The sequence below is a fragment of the Lepidochelys kempii genome, chromosome 2 (genome assembly GCF_965140285.1).
Source record: "Lepidochelys kempii isolate rLepKem1 chromosome 2, rLepKem1.hap1, whole genome shotgun sequence".
Classification (NCBI taxonomy): Eukaryota; Metazoa; Chordata; order Testudines; family Cheloniidae; genus Lepidochelys; species Lepidochelys kempii.
Window position 1 is genome coordinate 64,958,244 of NC_136381.1, and position 27,312 is coordinate 64,985,555.

At 42.8% G+C, this 27,312-nt stretch overlaps 1 protein-coding gene across 3 annotated transcripts in view; it reads right to left on the reverse strand.

Moving 5' to 3' along the window:
* Positions 1-27,312, reverse strand: part of CLVS1 (clavesin 1) — a 139,346-nt gene that overhangs the window by 3,813 nt on the left and 108,221 nt on the right. For all 3 annotated transcript variants that reach the window (XM_073331046.2, XM_073331048.2, XM_073331047.2), the window contains 2 exons: positions 21,519-21,629; positions 19,680-19,915 (listed from right to left, as the gene is read on the reverse strand). In XM_073331046.2, the coding sequence (XP_073187147.1) occupies positions 19,680-19,915; positions 21,519-21,629 (347 nt within the window). The remainder of the gene's footprint in view (positions 1-19,679; positions 19,916-21,518; positions 21,630-27,312) is intronic.

Consider the following 27,312-nt stretch of genomic DNA (forward strand, 5'->3'; position numbering starts at 1 on the left):
TCAAACCTGCTGTTAACTCATCTAACCTCATCACTGGCCAGCATGGGAAAAAGGAAGAAGAACAATCCCCGCAGTCTCTGCTGACCCACCATGTGGGTCGGGGAACAGCCCAGAGACCTTTCCCTCTGCTGGAACCCACAGTCCAGGTCAACTCCTCCTGTGTCTGATCAGGAGTTGGGAGGTTTGGGGGGGACCCGGGCCCGCCCTCTACTCCGGGTTCCAGCCCAGGGCCCTGTGGATTGCATCTGTCTAGAGTGCCTCCTGGAACAGCTGTGCGACAGCTACAACTCCCTCGGCTACTTCCCCATGGCCTCCTCCCAACACCTTCTTTATCCTCACCACCTGGTGTCTGATTATGCTTGTACTCCTCAGTCCTCCAGCAGTATGCCTTCTCACTCAGCTCCTAGTGCCTCTTGCTCCAGCTCCTTGCACGCACGTCACAAACTGAAGTGAGCTCCTTTTTAAATTCAGGTGCCCTGATTAGCCAGCCTGTCCTAAATGATTCTAGCAGCTTCTTAATTGGCTCTAGGTGTCCTAATTAGTCTGCCGGCCTGAATTTGTTCCAGCAAGTTCCTTCTTGTTCTGGAACTGCTGTTGTTATCTTACGCAGGGAAAATTGACCTGCTTAATCTGGGACTAATATATCTGCCTTCTAACACAATCCTGTAGCCTCCGTCTGTTTACGTGTCTGGGCAGAGTTCCTCTGGGCAGCGTCCACTGACTCCCTTGATGCCTTCGAGGAGCAGTGGATGCTGTCTGGGGTTCTCTGCTCGGTGTCCCTGTCTGGTTCAATTCGTTTGACCCTTTGACCGCACTCCTGTCCCTGTTAGTTCATTAGTTGTCCCCCGGAATTACTTGGTTTCCACGTCCTGTGGATCCCCGTCTTAGGCTGCGGGGAGGGATCCTTTAGCAGTGGGCGGGCTTCCGCCCACCCACTTCCTGGATCCCAATAGGAACACTCTCCTGTAGCCATCTGACCTGACCCTGTCACAGTGCCTTTGCTCTGAAAGGCTGCAGGTCTCACCACTTCTGTTGTATCCTTCCCAGGCTCCTCATCTCACCTTTTTCCATGTGGGCCCATACACCTGAAACTCCCTTCTGAACCGGGTATGCTGTGCTTCATCTCCCTTCTTCCAATCTCCCTCTGTTAAACGTGCTTCTCCCCTGAAGCCTGTCAACTCGTTTAATTCACCCTTCAAGCACCTGAGCATCCAGGGCACCTGGGTTTTGCTTCTCTGCTTAGATTGCAGGGTCCATATCTTCAGTTTCTTCCATGTGTCACCCACCACTGTTCATATTCCACACATAATTAACCTAATGTGGCCCAGTGATGTGGAGAGGAAGAGACACAAAAGCAAGGTCCTATGCATTGTAACAAACCATTCAAATCATACTCCCTCACCCCTTTCTGTGCTGTGCAGCTAATCCTAATGCTCTCTGAATGGCAGGTAACTGTTTCTTTGTTTTAATGAGAGCAGCCCCTTCCTTATGAACATAGCGTAAGTGAGAAGCCCCCTCCTGGGATTAACTTGATGTCGCAGAGAATGTGCGCTCTCCCGCACAGAAGCAAAGGCTCTTGGAATGCCCAGCCTTAGAGGGTGACATTCACAGGCACACAAAGCCTAGGTAAATGATCTGCAGGCAGGAGAGCTACAATGGGGTGGGCGGGAGCGAATCTCCCAACCCCCTGACAGGGCACAGAGCAGCCCTGCCACTGCTACTACTATCACAGCTCAGGGGCTGGAATAGGAGTCACAACTCACACACGTGCACACGTAATCCTGCACCCACTGGCTAGTCCTTCACTCCTGCCCCAACCCACCTTCAGTCTGAGTTAAAATAGCCTGAATACCTATTGAAAGATCCCTCATCAGAATATACTTGTCCACTAGATGCATCACAGAGCACTTGTTCACCACATTCAAGGCCACTGCATAAACCAGGTCCAATCACCAGCACATTAAAATAATACAAACAGAGACCCAACCTTATCTGTGGCCCAGCTCTCTGACAGCAATAATCTGTTTCCCCCTTTGCCTTCATTAGAAGCAGCTTAGCCCCTCCTCCACTAAAATAAATAGTTCAGCCCTTTCTTTCTAATACTTAAATCCAGCTTAACCCGAGGGGCAGAGTACTGATTTAAACAATCAGCACAGCTTGCCTGATCTCGACTGCATCTCTAAGTAATCACAACAAAGTCCTGTCCGGATTTTCACTTTCTAAACACGGATATTTTTATTTGCTGGAAAATGAAAGTTTAGGTGTGTTTGGTGGATTTTGTTGTTGTTGGGTTTTGCTTTTGTTTGTTTTGGTTGCTTGCTTTATGGAAGGAGTTAGGAAGAAACCAATGAAACAGCTGTTGATTATGTTAATTCTCACTGGGATGGAAAAGGAATTTTTCATGTACATGGGCTCCGGTAGTTACTAAAATGTAGCTCCTCAGAAAGGAATGTTGTCCATTTACACCAGTGAGGATCTGTCTTATAATGTCCTAGATTTCACAGTGGGCCGCAAGAGGGTGACCATATTTCCCAAAGGGAAAACGGGACACCATGTGGGGCTAGCCCAAACGCTTCCCCCACCCCCACTGCAAGGCTGGCCCTAGCCGCTTGCCCAAATCCCCACATACACAAATGGGTCTGGCCCAAGCCCTGCCTGCACCCCCCCGCCGCCTTCGGCGAGGCTGTTCACCTGAGCCCTGCCTGCCCCCCAGCCCCCGCAAGGGGGCTAGCATCGCCGCTCACTCCTCAGCACCCAATCAAGAGCCAAGGGGAAAAATGCCCACTTTTGCCAAAAATTCAGGATAGCTGGGACAGTGCTTAAAAAAGGGACTGTCCCGGCCAAAACAGGACGTATGGTCACCGTAGGCAGGGTGCTCCTATTGATATGATGATGTGAATTGGTGGAAGGTTTGTAACATGAATGTATATTAGTGTTTTAAAATACGTCTTATATTCTGTAATTACTTTACCTAATTTTAGAAAGAGACTGTGATCTATTACAGACTGCCTGTTCAGAAGGCACTTCTGCCTGCCATAGATTATAATATTGTCTAGCTGCAAAAACCAGTTAAATAAATGAAATACCTGTTTTATAACAGTGAAACTCACTCTCTTGGCTCCTGTTTCTGGGCCTACTTCATGTCTCCAACAAGTGCCTTCAATCCATAGAAAGCAGTAATGTTCTAGATGTGCACACACAGATTCAACTCCGCATTTAAGGGTAAATGCTCAATCTAATATTAAAACTAGGATTCACAGTAGGGTGGGCTTTTTTTTTTTTTTTTCCAAAAATACCGAAATAGAGAAAGGTGTATTTACACTTTCTTCACAGCAATTCTGTCAGTCGCTCATCAAAATCTATCAATGAAATCTGATCATGTTGGCTGCATGATCGTGTATATAACTTGTAGCCCTAGCATTTAAATACCAGTTTAAGCCATTTTGATTTTAACTGTTAAGTGGGCAGTACAAAATTTTGCACTTATGGTAGACGAGTTTACCTTGACTTATACCATCATCCCTGATAAAACTCAGAGACTGTTTTCCTACCAGTGTTGTGCATAAACACGATGTAACACTTAGTTAAATGAAAGACACAAATAAGTGGAAGTTCATAATTCCAACATTTCTTTATTTTGTGGCCTTTAAGTGATTACCTAGTGCGAAATTTCAAAGTGATGGATAAGGTGGTATAAGTTAATTTAGATTCCTGCTCTGCGTCCATGTCTAACTTACATGCCAAGAAGCCAGAAGATGTAAGTTAAAGTAGAATGGAGAATACTTTAGCTTGCACCTTCTAGACTCTCAGTCAGTAAGGCAAACCTGTGTAGCCTCCCTTAAGCATGAGTGAAGCAGGCATAATTAGGTCTAAGTGAGTATAATTAAATGTACATTTCTGAAGGTATCTCCTATGTCCCAGTTCACCCATGATGTAACTCCAATGCATCTGCATTTACTTGGCTCTGACGGCCATTTTCACCATGCATGAATGGGATATTCTATTCCAACAATGGTGTATCCTAATAGGAAACTAGATTTAGGGCCAGATCCTCAGTTGGATTGAATTCAATGGAGCTGCACCCACTTACACCACCTGAGGATCTGCCCCTTAGTGTTATAAACAGCTGCATTTTCACTTTATTGATTTCCATGGTGTAATAGCATGGTCTACTCTAGGCTGATTATTACACAGGGATCATATCACAGATATTATAAAAGAACTTGGATATTTTATAAGGTACAGTATCCACTGACTTCTGAGTGCGAAAATACACAGTGGAGATAAGTGATATACAGTAAAAGCTGTTTTATCTGGCATGTTGGGGGAATGGGGGTTCCGGTGAGTGAAAAATGCCAATTAACTAAGAGGGAGGGAGGAAGTGCGGGGCTGGGGGTGCAGGCTGCAGGCTCTGGGAGGGAGTTTGGGTGCAGGAGGGGGCTCGGGGCAGCAGATTGGGGCATGGGAGGGCTGTGGGGTGCTAGATCTGGGGGGCGCTCACCTTGGGCAGCTGCCCACAAGCGGTGACCTGTTCCGGTTGCTCCTAGGTTGAGGTGTGGCAGGCGGCTTTGCTCCCTGCCCCGCCCCAAGCACTAGCTCTGCAGCTGTCATTGGCTGGGCACTGTGGCCAATGGGAGCTGCGGGGGCGGCGCCTGTGGGTGGAGGCAGCTCACAGAGCTGCCTGCTGCACCTCTGCCTAGGTGTACCCGGGACAGGTCACCGCTTGCAGGAAGCCGCCCGAGATTAACAGTCCCCGGTCCAGCACCCCGAGCCCCCTCCCATGCCCTGAGCCCCCTCCCGCACCCAAACTACCTCCCAGAGCCTGCGCCCCAACTCCCTGCCGGCCCTGCGCCAACCGGACTATAAACCTGAATTTCAATGAAGATCAGAAATGTCGTTTTATAGAGCTTTCCGGTTGGTGAAGTGCCGGATAAAACAGCTTTTATTGTATATAAATTCAGACGTCATGGGGTTATGTTGAAATTGAGGTGAAATTGATGTGATGGCTGCAGTTGAGGAATGAGTAGCTCACAGGACCAGGGAATAAGCCACAACCACCGAGAAGCAGATTTAGCCTATGTAGTCATGCTTCCCTGCCCTTCTGTATTTGTTTTCTATATTCAAGAAGAGAATTCAGTCAGTTCCACATTGTTGTGTGTGTTTCCTAGTGAGTTAGAGAATGGAGCATTTTGATCAATTTAATTAATTTAAAACTGCATATTGCCGTGTATTCACTTTTCAAAAAAGAATGCTCTTCAGTGAATTTAGCTCTTGTGAATGTGGCTGGATGGACAGTCCTGGGTAATAAAGACCTTTGTTTATCCATGGAACAGGGGCAGTGGAAATGCAGGTGCTCCAAAACCGCTCCACTCAGCGTATCTTAACTCTTACACGGAGGAGAGTTCATCCTCCCTGCCAATTAATTCCTAGGCCTTGCCAGTAAGATTATCAAGGGTGCTATCTGTGAGGTGGGTTTGGTGGTGTGGATCTCTGCTCACTGGGGGCAAAGGTAAGCACCCTAATTCACACTGAACAGCCACTTTCAAGTCACTATGTCCTGGGCCATATGTGAGCCAATCATCTAAATAAGAAAGATGAATTATCCCTTTATCAGTCTTCTGGTCCATCCAGTCCCCGTCCCCACCTCACTATATTTTAGTGATTTGCTTGCTGGTTTTCTTCTAAAGCATTTGCTGCCACAATTTACAATACCTATCACTCCAGCCTTGCAAAGCACATCTTTTGTCTCAGTGGTTTTCATACTGCAAATCACAACTGACTGACTAAACTGAAAAATCTCTGCTGAAAAACTCAAATGAAGGTTGTGGATGCAATACCTACCTTTAGTGTCACAGGAGAGGAGGAGGATGAAAACACTGGGCCCCACCCGTGTTCCCAGTGAGGCTAATGAAAGTTTTGCTGCCTTAACTGGATGAAGGATTTAGTCCTTCCTGCGCCTTTTCAGGGAAACGTAAGTCACGATAGAGGAAAGGAATCCTGAATGGTTGTTAGCCTGAGCACTTCAGTCATGTATTCATTCCCTGCTTCCTTTGATAACCGCACTGGGATTCATACTGCTTCCTGTGGTAATTGAACATTTTGTTCTAAGCCCACAGGTGGTCGTGCCAAGTGATCCTCCACACACATTTTACTTTGGGCTGGTGACTCATTCCCGTTTAATACCATCCAAACATTAGCTGGCTTCAGAAAGTATGAATCATCTTCCTGATAATAGTATCTGAAGTTATTGTGAGACGTGTCAAGCTAAAATGCTAGGGCTAGTCAGAGCACTAACATGTGACTGTGTTCTCCTTACAACCCACTGATCTAAGATGGATGCTGGTTTACATTGTATTTAGAAGTGAGGGTCTGCTTGGGGGCAGGAGCTAGACATGCAAACTCTGGCTTTGTCCTCCAAGGATCACAGCTGCTTCCACTGAAGGAAAGTAGAGGACATCCTCCACCCCTGGAAGTTTTTCTTGTCTTGAGGTAAGCCTGTGATGTTCACTGATTATTCACACAACAATTAAAGCCCCAATGCCCTTTGCTCCTGCTTCTAGGGTAAAACTCACCTTCTGCAGTCTGATGCAAAAGAAATTTCCATGGAACTTCTTTACATGATGTGATAGGATATAGTAATGCTGCTAATGCCTCATTGTCTAGGATTTTGGAGCTGTCGATTCTAAATCTCATTTAAGTATCCTTTTTTAGAATAGCATTAAAAGTATTTATTCTTGTGGCACAGACTCGCAGCATTTAGTATTCAATAAATAATATTCTACTTAAGATGTCTTGAAGCTTTTTCTTCATGGATTCTATTTTCCTCACCCTAAACCAATGAAAGATCAAAGACACTAGTGAGACTGCTTTGCAGGAGTCTAACCTGTAATCTTGTGCATGGTCTTTCAGGACCCGTCTGTGATCAGCAGATTGGTAGAGAGTACACCATTTATATGATGAAAGAAGCAGGGTGGGAGGGTTTACAGGCCAGGATTCATGTGTGGTGGGTTTACAGGCCAGGATCCCTGAGCCAGGTGGTTCTGTCTCTATCTACTATAGAACCTCAGAGTTACAAAGACCACAGGAATGGAGGTTGTTCATAACTCTGAGATGTTCGTGACTCTGAACAAAATGCTATGGTTGTTCTTTCAAAGGTTTACAACTAAACATTGACTTAATGCAGCTTTGAAGCTTTGCTATGAAGATGAAAAATGCTGCTTTTAACCATCTTAATTTAAATGAAACAGGCACAGAAACAGTTTCCTCACCTTGTCAAATCTTTTTTAAACGTTCCCTTTCTTTTTTTCAGTAGTTTACATGTAACACAGCACGGTACTGCATTTGCTTTTTCTTCTTTCTGTCTCTGCTGCTGCCTTATTATATACTTCCAGTTCCAAATGAGGTGTGTGATTGACTGGTCAGTTCATAACTCTGAGGTTCTACTGTGCATCCATTTTTAAAAAGGGTGGATTTACTTAGTTACACCCAGAATTTGCTGTCCCTCTGACAGTGTGTGGCGGTGACAGCTGTGGTCTCTCTGAGACAAGAATTAGGTGATTACACTGTGATTTCTCTGCCTTGGAGTAGCTTTTGTGGAAGGCTTGGGAATAAATATGGCTTTGAAACCCAAGCAGGGTGATTATCACAATGATGGGAGCAGCTTGTTGGTGCTGGAGAGGGAGACACTAGCAATTTCAGATTGATGTCTAGGTGCAGCGAGTGTGCCCAGAACTCCTCTAGTAAGGGAGGGTTCTATCATGCAGAAGAGTGGGAAGCACCCACTTTCAGTTATTTGGGGGTTGCCTGTTCAAAGACATGAGTCTTGCATGGTACTCAACAGTGGCAAGACGTGCTCATTCTGCTTGGGCTCTAAGGAGTCCCCCAGGCCTGGGGCTCTCCATCGCAATTGGCAACACAAATGTTTGCACTCACAGACCGGTTAGTTACACATTTAAATTCTATTATTTGCTCCCACAGGGGATGGCAGGCCCATTTTAAAGGTAATTTAAAAACAAAACAAAACAGGTCCTAAATCTTTCCTCATAAATCAGTGTCTCATATATGTTGGAGGTAGAGGGGGATTTGTATTGTATCAGTCACAAGTACAATTATTCACAACAATCCTCTTTGAGGGGTCCACATAGCAACTCAGTTTTGGATCTGGCATTTAGTAGAAATCAGGTGCCTCCTTTCTTCAGCAGTCTGCAAAGTCCTTCAGTCACTATGACACCTGCACAGAATATGGCCCTGATTCAGCAGAGCACTTAAGTCTCGATGGAGTAAAAAGAGCCTTGTTGAATGGGGACTTTAAATTGAGAGGCAATATTTTTCACCTGTTGCAGTTACGCCCCTTCTAAAGCTAGCTCCCTCTATGCTACACAACCACATAGAGTTAGGGGTGGGCACAACTGAATCCCAGATTCTGTTGTTTTTGTTCAATAAAACTGTTCAGTAAATCTGAAAGTGAAAGTGCTCAGGTTTATGAGGGTCTGGAAGTGTGTGTGTGTTGGGGATGGGGGCAGGTGAGCTGGAGTTTAACCCCTTAGTAGAGGGTAGCATTCACTACATGTAAAAGGTTCCTGTGTAAGGCCCTGAGCTTGAAAACAAGTATTCATGTGTTCACTTTTATGCGTGCGAGTAGTTCAATTGATTTCACTGAATCTGTTCTTCTGTATTCAGTTAAGCATGAGTGTCTTCGCAGGGTTGGAACTCAGGAGTATGTCTCATTCAGAGCTATATCTGAATGTACTGAAAAGCCATTCAATGATCTTAAACTTCTCTACCAAACCAACCTTGCTTAGGAGAGCAAATCCAAAGTGGAAAGAAGAGTGAATCCTCATGCTCACTTCTGAAGCTTTGAGTAATGCTCAAATATGTTCTTACTATTGAAAGAGTAAATGAAAACAAATGGGGTGATTCACTCCCCAGTGGGGATATTCTGAAGTTGGGAAAGCCAAGAAAACTCTGCTGTTTCTCCAGCAGATTAGCCTTTGTTTTCAAATGACAGCATTATGTAGGGGTATGTATATAAATATGCGAGAGAGTGCAGCCGACTTTACTTGTGTGCGTAATTATATTAATGTGATTACATTACATTCAGTCACAAACTCTACAACAAGGCCCAGATTACTACTCTCTTAATCCAGGTTTATACTGCTCTAACTCCATTGGTTTCAGAGACAAGGTAGGGTACGAGTGAAGTAAACCTGTGGTGATTCAGCTGCCAGGAATTTAAGATGGCTGATCACACTTCCGAAAGGCGTTATAGACCAACAAAACCCCACTTCTGTACCAATAACATGCTCATGACATGCTCACCTTGAAAGCCACCTTTTCCAGTCCTATGCCTCCCTTATTTAATCTTTCCTTCCTGCTACTAACAAGCCGATGCGCTGTGGCAAACAAGACGGTCGTGCCCAGGTTGTTGTTTTTTTCCCCTCAGGAGCGAGAGGCTTCCAGCCTTTCAGACAGACACCAATTTGAGACACCAAGGACCTAGTATTTCAGCCCTGCTGGATAAAGTTTGGCAGAGTTATATACAACTGAAAATAGAGTGTTATAATGGGAAGCGTTGGGCCACCTTACGAATAGGCAGTGCTACCAGTCCTGGCTATAATACGTCAGCTGTGTTTGTCTGCACTCCTATGGTTCACGGATCACTGTAGTACTTGAGTGCTGTGTATGGATTAAAACCACAGCCAGAGCTGCCTAGTAGAGCAGCCAGGTCTCTGCCCCACTCCAGGTATGCTCAGGATACCTAGTGTTGTAGATGTAGTCATAGCCTGTTACTTCTGACCACGCCTTCAGATTCCTTGCCTCCTGCTTCTTTGGAGAACGCTCTAGCATTTCATATGCTGCCTGCCAAAGATCAGTTAACAGGACAAATGCACCACAGCCTTTTCCATTAGTTTCTGAAACTTTAGCAAAATCCGGTCACCAGTTGTAACATTTTTCAATAGCTAATAATCAGCACAGGCTACTGTACATTTACCAATGTGATATATGACATTATGTGCCTGCAATGCCCCTCTGCCATGTACATTGGCCAAACCGGACAGTCTCTACGCAAAAGAATGGACACAAATCTGACATCAGGAATTATAACATTCAAAAACCAGTAGGAGAACACTTCAATCTCCCTGGTCACTCAATAACAGACCTAAAAGTGGCAATTCTTCAGCAAATAAACTTCAAAAACAGACTCCAACATGAAACTGCAGAACTGGAATTAATTTGCAAACTCGACACCATCAAATTAGGCCTCAATAAAGACTGGGAGTGGTTGGGTCATTACAAAACCTAATTTCCCCCATACTAATTTCCCCCTACTGTTACTCACACCTTCTTGTCAACTGTTTGAAATGGGCCACTCTCATTACCACGACAAAAGTGATTTTTCCTTCCTTGGTATCCTACTGTTAATTGAATTGTCTCCTTAGACTGACCTCCCACTTGATAAGGCAACTCCCATCTTTTCATGTGCTGTGTATTTATACCTGCTACTGTTTTTCCACTCCATGCATCTGATGAAGTGGGTTCTAGCCCACGAAAGCTTATGCCCAAATAAATTTGTTAGTCTCTAAGGTGCCACAAGGACTCCTCGTTGCTTGTACATTTACAATATGCCCTCAGGCGCCTCCTTGGGTATTATGACCTGTTTCACTCATCATGAACCACTGACAGGGACGAAGTGCCACAAAGAAGTAAGTAGTTTCCTCATTTTTGAACCCAAAATATGAATAGTGAAAACTAAGTGCCACCTCCACCAGTATTTTATATGTTGTTTATAACGCAAGGAATAGAACTATTTTGACTCAATACTGATATGAAATATCTGTTCCCCTCCTTGCATCCCTCCAGTTGGTGAGGGGAACAAGGCAGTTGCTGTTCATGGGCAATCAGAAGCTTTCACATATTTTCCTACTGATTTTATTAGGGCTGTCAAGCAATTAAAAACATTAATCTTGATTAATCGCACTGTTAATCGCACTGCTAAACAATAATAGAATACCATTTATTTAAATATTTTTGGATGTTTTCTACATTTTCAAATATATTGATTTCAATTACAACACAGAATACAAAGTGTACAGTGCTTACTTTATATTTATTTTTGATTACAAGTATTTGCACTGTAAAAAACGCCAAAGAAATATTATGAAAGTTGAACTTACAAATGTAGACTTAAGTAAAATAACCCTATCTGCATTCAAAAATAAAACACTGTATAATTTTAGAGCCTGCAAGTCCACTCAGTCCTATTTCTTGTTTAACCAATCACTCAGACAAACAAGTTTGATTACAATTTTCAGGAGATACTGCTGCCTGCTTCTTGTTTACAATGTCACTTGAAAATGAGAACAGGTGTTCTCATGGCACTGTTGTAGCCAGTGTTGCAAGATATTTACGTGCCAGATGTGCTAAAGATTCATATGTCCCTTCATGCATCCATGCTGATGACAGGTTCTGCTCGATAACAATCGAAAGCAGTGTGGACCGATGCATGTTTATTTTCACTATGAGTCAGAAGCCACCAGCAGAAAGTTGATTTTCTTTTGAGGTGGTTCTGGTTCTGTATTTTCCACATCAGAGTGTTGCTCTTTTAAGACTTCTGAAAGCATGCTCCACACCTCATCCCTCTCAGGTTTTGGAAGGCACTTCAGATTCTTAAATCTTGGGTCAAGTACTGTAGCTATCTTTAGAAATCTCACATTGGTAGCTTCTTTGCGTTTTGTGAAATCTGCAGTGAAAGTGTTCTTAAAATGAATAATGTGCTGGGTCATCATCGCAGACTGCTATAACATGAAATATATGGCAGAATGAGGGTAAAACAGAGCAGGGGACATATAATTCTCCCCCAAGGAGTTCAGTCACAAATTTAATTAACACATTATTTTTTAACGAGCGTCATCAGCATGAAAAGATGTCCTCTGGAATGGTGGCTGAAGCACAAAGGGGTATACGAATGGTTAGCATATCTGGCACGTAAATACCTTGCAATGCTAGCTACAAAAGTGCTGTGCAAATACCTATTCTCACTTTCTGGTGACACTGTAAATAAGAAGAGGGCAGCATTATCTCCTGTAAACGTGAACAAACTTGTTTGTCTTAGCGATTGACTGAACAAGAAGTAGGACTAATGGACTTGTAGGCGCTGAAGTTTTACATTGTTTTGGTTTTTTTTACTGCAGTTATGTAATAAAAACATCTACATTTTTAAATTGCACTTTCACAACAGAGATTGCACTACAGTACTTGCATGAGATGAAATAAAAAATACTATTTCTTTTGTTTATCATTTTCACAGTGCACATATTTGTAACAAAAAATATACACTTTGATTTCAATTACAATACAGAATACAATATATATGAAAATGTAGAAAAACATCAAAATATTTAATAAATTTCAATTGGTATTCTATTGTTTGACAGTGCAATTAAAACTGTGATGAATCACAATTAATTTTTTTGAGATAATTGTGTGAGTTAACTGTGATTAATGTAGACTCCCTCCTCAGGCCCTATGGTACCAGCACTCCCAGCTATCTTCGAGACACCGCTGACTTCCTGAGGAAACTACAATCCATTGGTGATCTTCCTGAAAACACCATCCTGGCCACTGTGGATGTAGAAACCCTCTACATCAACATTCCACACAAAGATGGACTACAACCCGTCAGGAACAGTATCCCCGATAATGTCACGGCAAACCTGGTGGCTGAACTTTGTGACTTTGTCCTCACCCATAACTATTTCACATTTGGGGACCTTCAAATCAGCGGCACTGCTATGGGTACCCGCATGGCCCCACAACATGCCAACATTTTTATGGCTGACTTAGAACAACGCTTCCTCAGCTGTCGTCCCCTAATGCCCCTACCTACTTGCACTACATTGATGACATCTTTATCATCTGGACCCATGGAAAAGAAGCCCTTGAGGAATTCCACCATGATTTCAACAATTTCCATCCCACCATCAACCTCAGCCTGGACCAGTCCACACAAAAGATCCACTTCCTGGACACTGTGGTGCTAGTAAGTGATGGTCACACAAATACCACCCTATACCAGAAACCTACTGACCGCAATTCCTACCTACATGCCTCCAGCTTTCACCCAGATCACACCGCACGATCCATTGTCTACAGCTAAGCTCTGCGATACAACCGCATTTGCTCCAACCCCTCAGACAGAGACAAACACCTACAAGATCTCTATCAAGCATTCTTACAACTACAAATACCCACCTGCTGAAGTGAAGAAACAGATTGACAGAGCCAGAAGAGTACCCAGAAGTTACCTACTACAGGACAGGCCCAACAAAGAAAACAACAGAACACCACTAGCCATCACCTTCAGCCCCCAACTAAAACCTCTCCAATGCATTATCAAGGATCTACAACCTATCCTGAAGGACGACCCATCACTCTCACAGATCTTGGGAGACAGGCCAGTCCTTGCTTACAGACAGCCCCCCAACCTGAAGCAAATACTCACCAGCAACCACACAACAGAGCCACTAACCCAGGAACCTATCTTTGCAACAAAGCCCGTTGCCAACTGTGTCCACATATCTATTCAGGGGACACCATCATAGGACCTAATCACATCAGCCACGCTATCAGAGGCTCGTTCACCTGCACATCTACCAATGTGATATATGCCATCATATGCCAGCAATGCTCCTCTGCCACGTACATTGGTCAAACTGGACAGTCTCTATGTAAAAGAATCAATGGACACAAATTAGACGTCAAGAATTATAACATTCAAAAACCAGTCAGAGAACACTTCAATCTCTCTGGTCACTCAATTACAGACCGAAAATTCTTCAACAAAAAAAACTTCAAAAACAGACTCCAGCGAGAGACCGCTGAATTGGAATTAATTTGCAAACTGGATACAATTAATTTAGGCTTGAATAGAGACTGGGAGTGGATGGGTCATTACACAAAGTAAAACTATTTCCCCATGTTTATTCTCCCCCCCCCCGCTACTGTTCCTCAGACGTTCTTGTTAACTGCTGGAAATGGCCCACCTTGATTATCACTACAAAAGGTCCCCCCCCCGCCCGCCCCGCTCTCCTGCTGCTAATAGCTCATCGTAAGTGATCACTCTCATTACAGTGTGTATGGTAACACCCATTGTTTTATGTTCTCTATGTATATAAATCTCCCCACTGTATTTTCCACTGAATGCATCCGATAAAGTGAGCTGTAGGTCATAAAAGCTTATGCTCAAATAAATTTGTTAGTCTCTAAGGTGCCACAAGTACTCCTTTTCTTTTTGTGATTAATCGACAGCCCTAATTTTTATGTTATGGTATTTTAGCGCTTCTGCAGTAACTAGGTGCTGACTGTGAGCCAGCATCAAACGTGCCCCATAAAAACAGAAGGGGGATAGTAAGGTCATACTGGAGTTAATAACTAATAAAACAGTGAAAGACCTGACTTCCACAACCTAGCCATCAGGAGCCAGTCTGAATAAATAGGAACCCTGCATGTTTCTGCCCAGAATGAGCCCCTAGTTCAGGCTCAAAAATATTCCAAAAAATATTTCTTTGTTTATTATGCTGTCTTAAGTACTGTTTTTTTTTCTATTAAAGCAGGTATTTGTTGTCTTCGTTAGATATGGGAAATAAAACCTATCCTCCCTAAACGTACAGCTCCTTCTCTTTGAGCACTGCGGGAATTTTCTGAGACAGTAGAAGTAAATTCGTTAATTAGATTCAGTTATTTGTCTTGAAAATGATCCTTTAAGAAACTGAATCATGAGCAGAAAATATGAAAAACATCTTATGTGTACTTAAAAATCAGTTTGATCTAATCTGGGGTCACAAACCCTAAAAATGCCTTAATCATAATCTTTCAGGGCCAGATGATCAAAAGAATTTAGGCACCTAAAGGGGCCTATTGGAATTTTCAAAGCACTTAACTAGGTTAGGCACCTAACTCCTACTGATGTCAATGGCTAACCTATTGAAGTGCTTTAAAAAATCCCAATAGGCTTCTAACTACATTTTTAGGCACATAAATCCTTTGAAAATCTGGTCCTTGGTCACTGCAGGGCAGAGTTAAGGATGTTCTGGTGCCTACACCATGGATTTCCACATGTTAGAATGTCTGGATTTCTTTTAAGTGTAACTGTAATTCTGAATATTCTGGGTTTATAATGTTTGATTTTTGGGATAATTGCAACATCCTTGCAGTGGCAGTGGAACACTTTTAAGAGTGGGGGTGCTGAAAGCCAGCCCCCTTATCCCTGTCCACCCCACCCCCCAGAACTGTGGCCGCGAGCAGGGCTGTGTCTGTGGGAGAGGGGGACTTGGACAAGGGCAAGGGGGCCAAGGCTGGAGCCACAGCTGGGAGCGGGCGTGGAGCCGGCATCCGGGACCCCGCATAAAATGGAGCACTCCTAGTTCCTGCGCCTATGGTATTTTGTCCTTAAATCACTCATACGTGTTCTCAACCTAACCTCTGTCATAACACAGTGTTTTGGCTGGGTAGTTTTGTTAAATTTCATTTCTCAACAGTTTATTTGTAAGTGGTATTGGCTTTTCAGACCTGTCTTGATTAAGGCAAGTTCCAAGGGGTTGTACTTGTGCTGACATGGGCAACAGAGAGAGTGGGGGAGGAGCAGTTAGCTGACAAATTGTGTCCCAGTCTACCACAAGTCAGGGATTCCCCTTCCATCTCCTTTGCCAAGGATCTAGCTCAGAGGAAGAAGTGACCCAAGACCCAGCTGTTGATAGGTGACGGCAGTATAATAGAGAGGCAGGTATTGGAAATGAAAGAGATTCACATGATAGTAAGGGCAGAATACATACTGCTGCTGAATCCAAGCAAGACTAAGGTGGCATTCTTGGGAAAAGGGAAGATCTTCAAAGAATTACCTTCCTCTGTAACATCCACCCTGATTGCTAACTCAGTCTTCAGCTTGGAGATCCTTTTGCACTCACTGCTAACGGAAGTCCAAATAGCTATGGGCAGTCATTTCCATCTGTAACTGGCATGTTGGGCATTCCTGACCCCCTAGGCTTAATTAGTTCAACCCATTATATCTAACTGTGAAGCTACATGGCCAGAAAAAAACTCCAACTGGTACAAAATGCAGCAGCTCATTGATTAAACAACGAAGATCTCCATGAGGACTTCAGTCTGGTGCTCTGGTCTCGTACTGACTGCCTATTGAATAGAGTCCAACTCAGGGCCCATATCTTGATATTCAAAACTCTGTGTGGCATTGGCCCTCATTAGGCGAGAGAGAACTTCTCCCTCCATAATCATGATCTCCCACAAGAGCTACATTGCTCAACCAAACAGGCTTGCCATCCCTGGAGGCAGAACTTTCACAGGAGCTGGACCTAGACCGGAACGCTCTCCCAAAGAGAGATGACTGACCCCAGTTCTCACCCATCTAAACAATCTAAAACCAACGTAACCACACTTTGAGAATGAGTTGATCTTGCCATTACTGTATTAATGCTAGTTTTCACGTTTTATTACCTTGTCTATTTCAAAACTTCATTGAGCTGAATCTTAGTAAACAGATCAAATCTGAATGGATTTTGTTGTTGCTGCTGCTGTTCTGGCTATTACACTCATTATCTGGAGTCATCAGCAGTTTTGCTGTGTTTTCCATCTGTTACTCAGTATAAGGGCTCTGGTATTTTTCCATGGTATGAGATAATTTCAGAGGCTGGGGCTATCATTTCCATTTGTTATGATGTTTTTCTCAGTGTGAGTGGTTGATTTCCGCTCAGGTCCTTGGTTGGACCAAAAGGAAACAGCAGATGGTTTGAGTAAGACCCTGTTCACACTATAATATTTGCCAGGTCGTGAAACTGCTTTCAAAATCATTTTAATTCCTAGGCTCAAGAACTATTTTCTGTGCTGTTTTTTAGAATGTTTTCCTCATTTACACAGATTGACATTTGCTAAAATAAACATGAAATTGTTTACAAGAACAGATCTTGTCCAGCAGTTTCATGGTACTGGAAAAAACCTGCTGAGGATGGGGGAGGGAGGTACTGTTGTGGTCTCATTGCTAATTAGTATTCCAAAACTCGGCTCAGTTTTGCATCTCTGAGGCAGTGCATGTACTTGTTCCTTCTTCACTGTACCTGTACCATTTGCCATCATCCTAGACTTCCTGGGGTATTTTCTTATCTCTGGTGTTATGTAGTTTGATATGTGCAGGTGAGAATTTGACTAAAAGTGTCAGATATATGTATATTTTTAAGTTTCAGAGGAACAGCCGTGTTAGTCTGTATTCGCAAAAAGAAAAGGAGTACTTGTGGCACCTTAGAGACTAACCAATTTATTTGAGCATGAGCTTTCGTGAGCTACAGCTCACTTCATCAGATGTTTACCGTTTAAGCTACTCTCTAAGCACACACCAGGTTTTGGTCATCTGATAAATTCTAAACAAAATTATGCTTGAGTTAAAAGAGACAAGATTTTATGATGCCTGTGGAGAAGCAGAGCTTCTCTGAGAGGAGAAAAAAAGAGTGATTAAATGATGTTAAGGGGAAAAACTCATTTGTATTGTATGAAAAAAGGGAGATTTAAGACCAAGAAATCACTTACTCCTAAAAATACACTAATGACTAGTGCCAGGCTTTGGTGGATAAGCAGCCAGTTATCTGCATGCTAAGGCCCTGGTTCCACAAAGGCTTACGGATGCTGTTAACTTTGTATGCTGTGAGACGTTTCACTGAAGCCAGTCAAAGCATGTGTATGTGTATAAATCGTTACAGCAGTGGTGGGCAATTTGCGGCCCATCAGGGTAATCTGATTGTGGGCCGTGAGACATTTTGCTGACATTGACCATCCACAGGCACGGCCCGCTGCAACTTCCAGTGACCGCGGTTCACCATTCCCGGCCAATAGGAGCTGCGAGAAGCAACGGGCCACAGGTTGCCCACTACTGCTTTACAGGATCAGGGCCTAAATTTGCAGAATAAGAATGTGGAATCTCTCTTATGTGGGAAGCTTTAAAAAAATGCTTTTCCCCCCTCCAGAGCTGTAATTAATTCCATGTCATTATGGCTTGTCAGTCCTGTCAGGCTGGATTCCACTGTTACAAAAAGAGGTCCTATCCCTGTCACACAGAGTGTGAGTCCTAAACGCCTCAAGTGTCACCAGTGAGGTAAGCATAGATGCAATCTTCATTGAAAACAAAGTAATGGGTTGCAGTTTAGTGGAATACAGAGCAGAGAGATTGTGCTGCTGCACAGCTGGTGAGACCAGCGGAGATGATGTCACATTCCCCAGGGGCCAACATATCCCTCCATCCTTGAGTTTTTCTTAGGGCAAGTCTACACTTAAAACTTTAATGAAGATGCTCTAAGCTGACAGGAGAGAGCTCTCCTGTCAGCATAGTTAATCCAACTCTGCAAGAGGCGGTAGCTATGTCAGCAGGAGAAGCTCTCTCGCCGAGATAGCACTGTCTACCTCGGAGGTTGGATCAATTTAACTACTTTGCTCAGGGGTGTGGATTTTTCACACCCTGAGTGATGTACAGTAGAATCTCAGAGTTATGAACTGACTGGTCAACGACACTCGTTACTTGGAACTGGAAATACACAATCAGGCAGCACAACAGCAGAAACCAAAAAAAAAAAAAAAAGAAAAAAGCAAATACAGTACTGTATTAAACATAAACTACTGAAAAAATAAAGGGAAAGTTTTAAAAAAGAGATTTGACAACGTAAAGAAACTGTTTTGTGTTTGTTTCATTTAAATTAAGATGGTTAAAAGCAGCATTTTTCTTCTGCATAGAAACATTTCAAAGCTGTATTAATTCAATGTTCAGTTGTAAACTTTTGAAATAACCATAACATTTTGTTCAGAGTTAGGAACATTTCAGAGTTACGAACAAGCTCCATTCCTGAGGTGTTCGTAACTCTGAGGTTCTACTGTAGCTACAGCAGTATAGGTCTGTGTACTGTAGAGCAGACCTCAAGAGTGTGGTTTCATCCAGCAATGACACTCAGAAATCCACAAACCTCACTATTCTGTACTGGGTCCCGCACCAGTCAATTAGTACAAATTAGTGAGCTTCGTGGATTTAAAAACTACCATTTTAAGCTTTGGAAGCACTATGCACAATCATCAGATCCAAAAGTAAAGGTCTTCCTGTCGGCTTAAGAGACCAGCTTTACTAGCTGAACAGATAACGGGTAGTGACTGCATAGGCACTTGAAGGAGACTACTCAGTTTTTAGAGGGCTACGGTGCTTGTTATACACCAACTACCAGTAGTACATTACAGGGAGCTAAAATCTATCATTGACAAGTGTGCTCGGCATGTACCAAATCAACATGTGAATGTAAAACAGAACAGAAATAATCCTGTATATTATGCCATGGAAACAGCATTCCATTGTGATATTTTTTCATTGAATACAATGAATTTCATTAATTTCAACTTGTTTTTGTTCACAATCATTTGTAATCAGAGAAGTAATTATGGTACTGCCAAGACACTGGCCTTTCACTGCTATGTAGTAATCACTCTTCAGGCTAAAGTGCCCCTTACTTTCAGCTTCAGCAAAATGAGCTCCTGCCTCTTACTAAATTGGGTTAGTCCAACCATTAGACTGGTGATGACTAAATACAAAACCTATAATGTGAAACAACAGGACAGAATTTTAACTCATGGCCAGTTCTCACCTTGTCATGTGTTTCGGTGAGCACCCCCTCTCTAGGTTGGAGGATGAGTGCTTCACGTGCATCGCGTTGTAGGAAGTGTGAGTGTATTCATTTTCATCACTGTAGTCAGGACCAAGTAATGTCCGAGCCCAGGTTCCCATGTCATAAGGAGGAAGCATACCTCCAAATTCAGAGGGCAGGCATTCAGGGTGTATTAGCTGGTGAAGACTGTTCAGATTGTTGCCATGGAGAAAGATCTGAAACAAAATAAAACGAAGGCACAATCAGTTCCTTATTTCATAAAGCATTATAATTTAAAGCAGTGAATTTGTTCTGCAATTTATGGGTGGGGCTTTTCAAAAGCACTCAGCGTTAGCTTAACTCTGCTGTCATTGAAGTCAATGCTGAAAATATGGTACTAGAAATGTTCCCTGCCATTCCCATAAGATATCATATAAAACCAGGGGAAGTGGGTTGTGGAATTATTTTTGAGGGAAGGGAGGAAAGATTCCTGGAAGTGGGTTCTAAAGCAGGCTCTGAAGAAGTGGGATATGGTTCTTTATTGGGTGCCACAAGAGAGAGAGAGCATGAAGATGAGAGAAGGGGAGATAATAAAGGGATGGGAAAGGTGAGAGGTCTGTAAAGGAGCATAGGGAGCAAGAGGAGACAAGATCAGAGATATCAACTAGAACAAGATCATGAAGACCTTGAACATAAAGGCAATGAGCTGAAACTGGTACAGTAGCAATTAAACGTGGAGCCCAGCTCAGTGACAAATCACTGTCTTTTTCAGATAGGCACAAAAATCTAGACCTATGTATTTTCAGAGCTGTTCAAAACTCAGTAGTTTTGGTGTGCAAAGGGTCATGTGTGAACATTTTCCTGCATTTGCATCCACATTCTCTCCAGTCAAGTGAGTTGTTTTGGGTTCAAACAAAACATGGCGTTTTGACTGATTTTTCATCAAAATTGCACAAATTGCTAATTTTGTGCTGTTTCAACCCATTTATAAACTGACCCAAGTCCATGTACCTGAACAATTTTCTTTGAATTTATCCTCAGTTTCTGAATTTGTAACAGAACACTGAACCACACAAAGCTTCTAGTAATTTATGGTTTTATTTGAACACTGCCCAGCTCCAATTATCCTTCCACTCTTTAATGCAGACATGTTTTCACACGGAAGGACTCCTCAGTCTGTTCAATACTCCTCAGATGGAGCCCAGGCCATATTTTGGTGCCTTTCTGAGATCTATTCTCGTGACTATGGACTTTAGGATAAAAGTGGAAAAGGACAGTGAGGTCCACTAATCCAGGTACATCTCTTCAGCAAAGACCTGCCTCTCTTCCTGCTGTGTGAGCTGATGTAGAGAAGTGGAAGTTTTTGTAGACACCAGTGGGAGTTAAGAAAGGCAACCTGCTGAAGAAGCAAAACTGGCAAGTTCCTTGGAGTTGATGGTATCTCACTGGGCAGAGGTCTAGCTCTATGGGAGCTTTTTCATATGGGTGGCTTCAATGGGAGACTGTGCCTGTCCTCCACTATCATAGCTCATAGGCTCCGTCCATAGGCATGCCTTATCCACTGTATAATAGGATAGCGCCTGTTCTTTGTAAGTAATCAAAGGTTCTCTGGGCCCTGACTTGAATTCTGAAAATAACCTACTTCTGCTGAATTATTGATTAAATCTAGGCTAATTCCAAACTCCAGCTGAGGCTTCAGTCATAGCTGCAGTTCTCAGAGGCCCATTCCAAAACAAAAAAAAAAAAACCCAGAGAAAAAAGAATAAAGCAAAGAAAGTAGAGAGTTATGCAAGCCATTCTGGGTCTGAAGCTTCACAGGTTTTCTCCCCCTCTAATTACCCTTTTCCTTGTCTTGTCTTTGAGGAACGGTTTGATTAGCGTGTACAGGGCATGAATGTACCAGGGCTGGTTGACAAAATGGACTCCCCCAAAACGAGCAGGAAAGCTGTCCTGTAGAGAAGAAAGAAAGGGAAGGCAATTAACAGATGCACCAAATTAGTCAGGCAGCCAGCAGGACTAAAGTCAGAGGAACAAGTTTGCATCTTATTATCTGATACACCATTTAATCAGCAGTCCGCTTGTGGTGGGGGGGATGGGTAGTGCAGAAACACATGCACTGTTTTAAGGAGCCACTATCCCATTTCCCTCCGTGCAGTTACACCTTGGTTTCTAGTGCTTAAAGAAAGCAGATATCAAGATCTCTGCCCAAATTTCTTCTGACTCCACTCCAGCACACTGCAGCTTGCCGAGAAGGGAAATGCAGCAGGGGTGATGAACACAGCTTGTTTCCTGAAAATCCCTTGGGGGGACTAATTTTAACTCCTTATTGTGTTATGTAGCTGAACTGCAAATTCCCACTTACGTTCCAACACACAGCTCATTTTTTCACCCTTTCTGCCACCCTTGCCCCCTCCCCCATCCCATTCCCCCTTAAATCATCATTACAATAGCTGAACTTTCTGGGTGAGTGAGCAGCACATTATGGGGAGCAGGGCGGGTGGGAAATGCTGATGTGTGAAGGTATTGACAGAGAGAGAGAGACAGAGCATGTGACAGCTCCATGGAAACTGACACCACCAAGTGCTTGCTGCTAAGGTTTAGTACAAATATCCAAGCATTAACATTCAGGTAGAGTAGTCTAACAGAGGTGTTTGCTTAGGTGCAAGAGGATGCTACTGCAATGTGGTACACATAATAAATAGGCTACTGAAGTTTCTTTAAAGGTACACTGTAAATGATATTTTATATCTACATTCACATCATGCAAATGTCAGGGTCTATCAGGGAACAGGCTAGGCTCCTTTCACTTTTGGAAACAGTGCAACGGCTGCTGCATATATGTGCTGATGACACCCACAGAGAGAAGCAAATTGGCTGCTTTCTGACAGGAACTCGGGCCTCTTTGTAAATAACTAAGAAGATACGTTTGCTGTTGATACATTTTGCTCATCACTAGCTCCAAAGGGAGGCAATTATTATTTCCATTATGGCTATAGCATTCAGTAAGAATTTTAGGACCAGCTCCTCAGCAACTATAAATTAGTGTGGTCGCATTGACCTCAATAGAGCTATGATGATTAACACCAGTGAGGATATGGCCCTTAAAGTAGATGCACCTGGAAAAAAATGGAAATATATGAACTTTCAGCAAAGCCAAAAGTGGATTTCTGCTCTATACAAGGATGATGTAAAAAGAGCACCTGAAGCTGATTGGAAAATGGCATTTCCATCCCATGGGAAATTCCCATATATTGATATTTGCTTTTGTCCCAATTTGGGATGAAAAGTCAAAATATAGAAACATTTCACAGAATGACAATTTCTGAAAAATTTCCATTGAGAATGACATTAGTCTCTGTGTCTGCCTGAGCCATCACAGTGCCTCATGGGAGCTGTAGTTCTGGGTCACTCTTGGTCTCTGTAGCAGAGCTGCAGACTGTCTCTCCCAGTAGCTCAGCCACAGGGAAAGACTGGAGTGCAACATAAGAGATGTAGTATGGTCAGGAAGCAAGGGAGCATAGAGGAATTAGGGACCTGGAACTACAACTCCCATAAATCACCATGGTAGCTCATGGTAGCAGACACTGAGATTAATGTTGACCCAAAACAAAATGGTTGGGTTCAAATGACCTGCTATTGCTCTTTTCCCATGGCAAATTTCAATTTCAACTGAGCTCCATTTGCCAATGAGAAAACATTTCACTTCAGAATATTGTGACCAGCCCTAATGGCACCTTCTCCCAAAGTAAATCTACTTTCTATGTGCATACAGAATTATATGGGCCAGGTGGTCAGTGGTGTATATTGGCATACCTCCACTTGGCCCCTATACATACAATTTAGTGAGGAAAGTAAGTTTTACTACTATCAGTGCAACACAGCCCTGGAGGTCAGTGATTCTGGCTTGTGTACAATGGGATATACTAAGTACAATAGTGAAGCCACCCATGCAACCACATTGTTTAAATACATTCACATTTAAACAATGTATGCCTTAATTACTGATGGAAACCACAAAAGGCAATAGGATTCCCCAACGGGTACAGAGAGAAGCTTCCTACAGCATCCTGCAGAGTTTTTATGGAAAAACTTAAGTTTCCTTTATGAACAGGAAAAAGCCCAGCTTGACTTTCAGATCCCAGCCTGGGTTTGTAGGGCTAACAGTTAGAAAGACACATCATTTTTCTTTTCAACTCTGTACATTCAATATGGATATTGCTGAGAGACAGCTCTGGAACGCCAGTGTACTATTTTTACATAGACACCTATCATAGCAGAAATATATTTGAAAAAAAGACTGACGTCTCAAGAAGTGTTTTGTATTGTTTTTAGCTAGTTGCACTAAGATGTGTGAGATCTCTCCCTGATCGCGCCTGGGCTCTCTGCTGATTTCTCTGAGGCAAGATGAAAGTAACTAAAGTTGATTTTCTGTTGGAGAGCTTGTGCTTTTAGGAATTCTTTGTCTTTCTTGTGCCTTTGTGATTCCTTGGGAACGTGCATTTTATAATGAGAAGATTTTTGGGGGGGGGGGGGTCTGTCTTGAGTACATTTTATTTGAATCCATGCTGGGAAACAGATACTTAGTCTTTTCTCTAGCCGAGTCTTTCTTACAAAAGTTGGGCCTAAACCTTCCCATTGATATCAATGATAATTTTGTCATTGAGTTTTCTGGGAGCAGGGACTGCATCTTGCAAATAAATCTGGAAATACATTAATGACCGGATCCAAAGCCATTTGAAATCAGTAGGAGTCTTTCAGTTTCTGCACTGGTGATGAAACTGTGACATCTGCGGATTTCTCAGACTAGCTATCTATGTCCTTATCTCACTCCATGGGGCTCGTATATGACAGCATCATACACAGATTGTAGGAAACTTTTTGTTTCTAGTATTGACTTAACTGGTGCTGTAGAAAAGACTTTCTGTTACAGAATTCCTCTTTTTTGTTTGAGTGTGTTTCTTTCTCTCTCTCTTTCTAGTGCTTTTTTTCTCCAAAGAAGCTAGTAACAGAAATAAACACTGAAGTGCCAGAGTGGAACTTTCAAGAAAACTGTGAAGTCCACATCCATCTCAATATACCTTTTCCTTTCAGATTGTAAAGACAAGACTCTCCTAGTTCAGAGATCAGAAGGGAGGAGGTGCCCCAAGTACTCCTTTTCTTTTTGCGAATACAGACTAACATGGCTGCTACTCTGAAATCAGTTCTTTCCCTCTCTCAGTTTTATGTGCCACCTGTGCACTGCAATGCACAGCAGTCTGGGACTGAAAACTGTCAAGCACATAATGGTATGTTAAATAACTTGGGAGGAATATCTATGAGTTGACTGAGAGACACTTTTTCACCACTTCCTCCCACTCCCTCCATCACCGTGTTCTTTTATTTATTTAGCCATGTGAACACGCAGCAGAAACCTTCTACTGTTCTTTCTTCATTCTTTTGTGCTGAAGGCTAAAAATCAAGATGATCTTCTAACATTAAATAAAAACTTCTGACACCAAAGGATATTAGCGAGGGAAGTTAATCTTCTGAATATAAAAGTTAGAAATGGGTCTGAGGTGGAACACTGGATCCAAACCTTCCGAACTCAACCACCAATGATCAGAACCAGCATACAAAATCCAAACAAACTTCCAAATTTGGGAAAGTTCAGATTGAAATCACATTCCAGTTCTGAATTTTGTGACTCAAACACATCACTAATGACAGTGCATGTGTACAACCATTTGCAATCAAAATCATATCTCCTTCAAAAGTCCAGTGCAATCTGTGTAAAAATCCCCTCATCAATGCAAATAAATGCACAGCCTCTTCTATTTGAACACAGTTTTGCCTACATTTGGGGAGGGTTTTGTTCGTGAACAAAAGTGTTTAGATTAGGTAATTTTTTTCTACATTGAGCACAAAAAGGAAAGCTTCTTGCTTCTCAGTACATTTGATCGTTCCCTATAATGGTTTAGAGCTTCCACAGATGGTATTAATAGTTCAGTAACAGTTTCTCCACAGAGAAGTACTGTGACTAGTGCCATAGTGGTGTAAGGAGACTTTCAGCTCTAGGTCCCAGGTCCAAAACTAGCCTAGTTTGGTGGTGAAAGGAACTGAAACTTATTGCTGTCTGATGCCTCTGCAGTGGCCTATGGCTATATGTAGGTTAGGCTAAAAGGTGTATTTTAAAACATGTTGGCTAACATGCTTCAACACATTTTGAAGCTCTCATGTAAACAGGGCAGGTTGTGTTAGCCAGCTGAGGTGAATATTTATGCTTGTCTACCCATTGAATGAGCATGGGGGCTGACTGTTTTCCTACCCCCGCCAGCACAGTTCCTCAGACTCAGGGTGCTGGAGAGGCTTGTACTGGTACGGCCCAGGCTTTTGCTGTTTGGTGGATAGTTAGCAGGTTTCCTGTTCAATCTCACAGCTTCTCCCTGCACTAAATTCAATTTTAAAAAGACACTGTAAGAACTCATTAATTTTCCCGTGGCTAATCAACAAGCCTAATGATTCTCACCAGAAGTCCTCTCTTCTAAGAAGGATTTAATAACAAAGGGCTGTAGCTAAATCTTAGTCAAATAAGATTTTGCCTTTTTTTGGTAGCGTACATGTCAAGGTTCCTCCCCCACTCTGAACTCTAGGGTACAGATGTGGGGACCTGCATGAAAAACCTCCTAAGCTTATCTTTACCAGCTTAGGTCAAAACTTCCCCAAGGTACAAAATATTACACCCGTTGTCCTTGGACTGGCCGCTACCACCACCAAACTAATACTGGTTACTGGGGAAGAGCTGTTTGGACGCGTCCTTCCCCCCAAAATACTTCCCAAAACCTTGCACCCCACTTCCTGGACAAGGTTTGGTAAAAAGCCTCACCAATTTGCCTAGGTGACTACAGACCCAGACCCTTGGATCTTAAGAACAATGAACAATCCTCCCAACACTTGCACCCCCCCTTTCCTGGGAAATGTTGGATAAAAAGCCTCGCCAATTTGCATAGGTGACCACAGACCCAAATCCTTGGATCTGAGAACAATGAAAAAGCATTCAGTTTTCTTACAAGAAGACTTTTAATAAAAATAGAAGTAAATAGAAATAAAGAAATCCCCCCTGTAAAATCAGGATGGTAGATATCTTGCAGGGTAATTTAGATTCAAAAACATAGAGAACCCCTCTAGGCAAAACCTTAAGTTACAAAAAAGATACACAGACAGAAATAGTTATTCTATTCAGCACAATTCTTTTCTCAGCCATTTAAAGAAATCATAATCTAACACATACCTAGCTAGATTACTTACTAAAAGTTCTAAGACTCCATTCCTGGTCTACCCCCGGTAAAGACCAGCATATAGACAGACACACAGACCCTTTGTTTCTCTCCCTCCTCCCAGCTTTTGAAAGTATCTTGTCTCCTCATTGGTCATTTTGGTCAGGTGCCAGCGAGGTTCCTTTAGCTTCTTAACCCTTTACAGGTGAGAGGAGCTTTCCCCTGGCCAGGAGGGATTTCAAAGGGGTTTACCCTTCCCTTTATATTTATGACAGTACATGAGTACATACACTAGTATATGTTGAAATATTATCATATTGAAAACTGAAGTATAAAGTGAACATTGGGATGCACTATCCCAGGGTTTTTTTTTGTGTTTG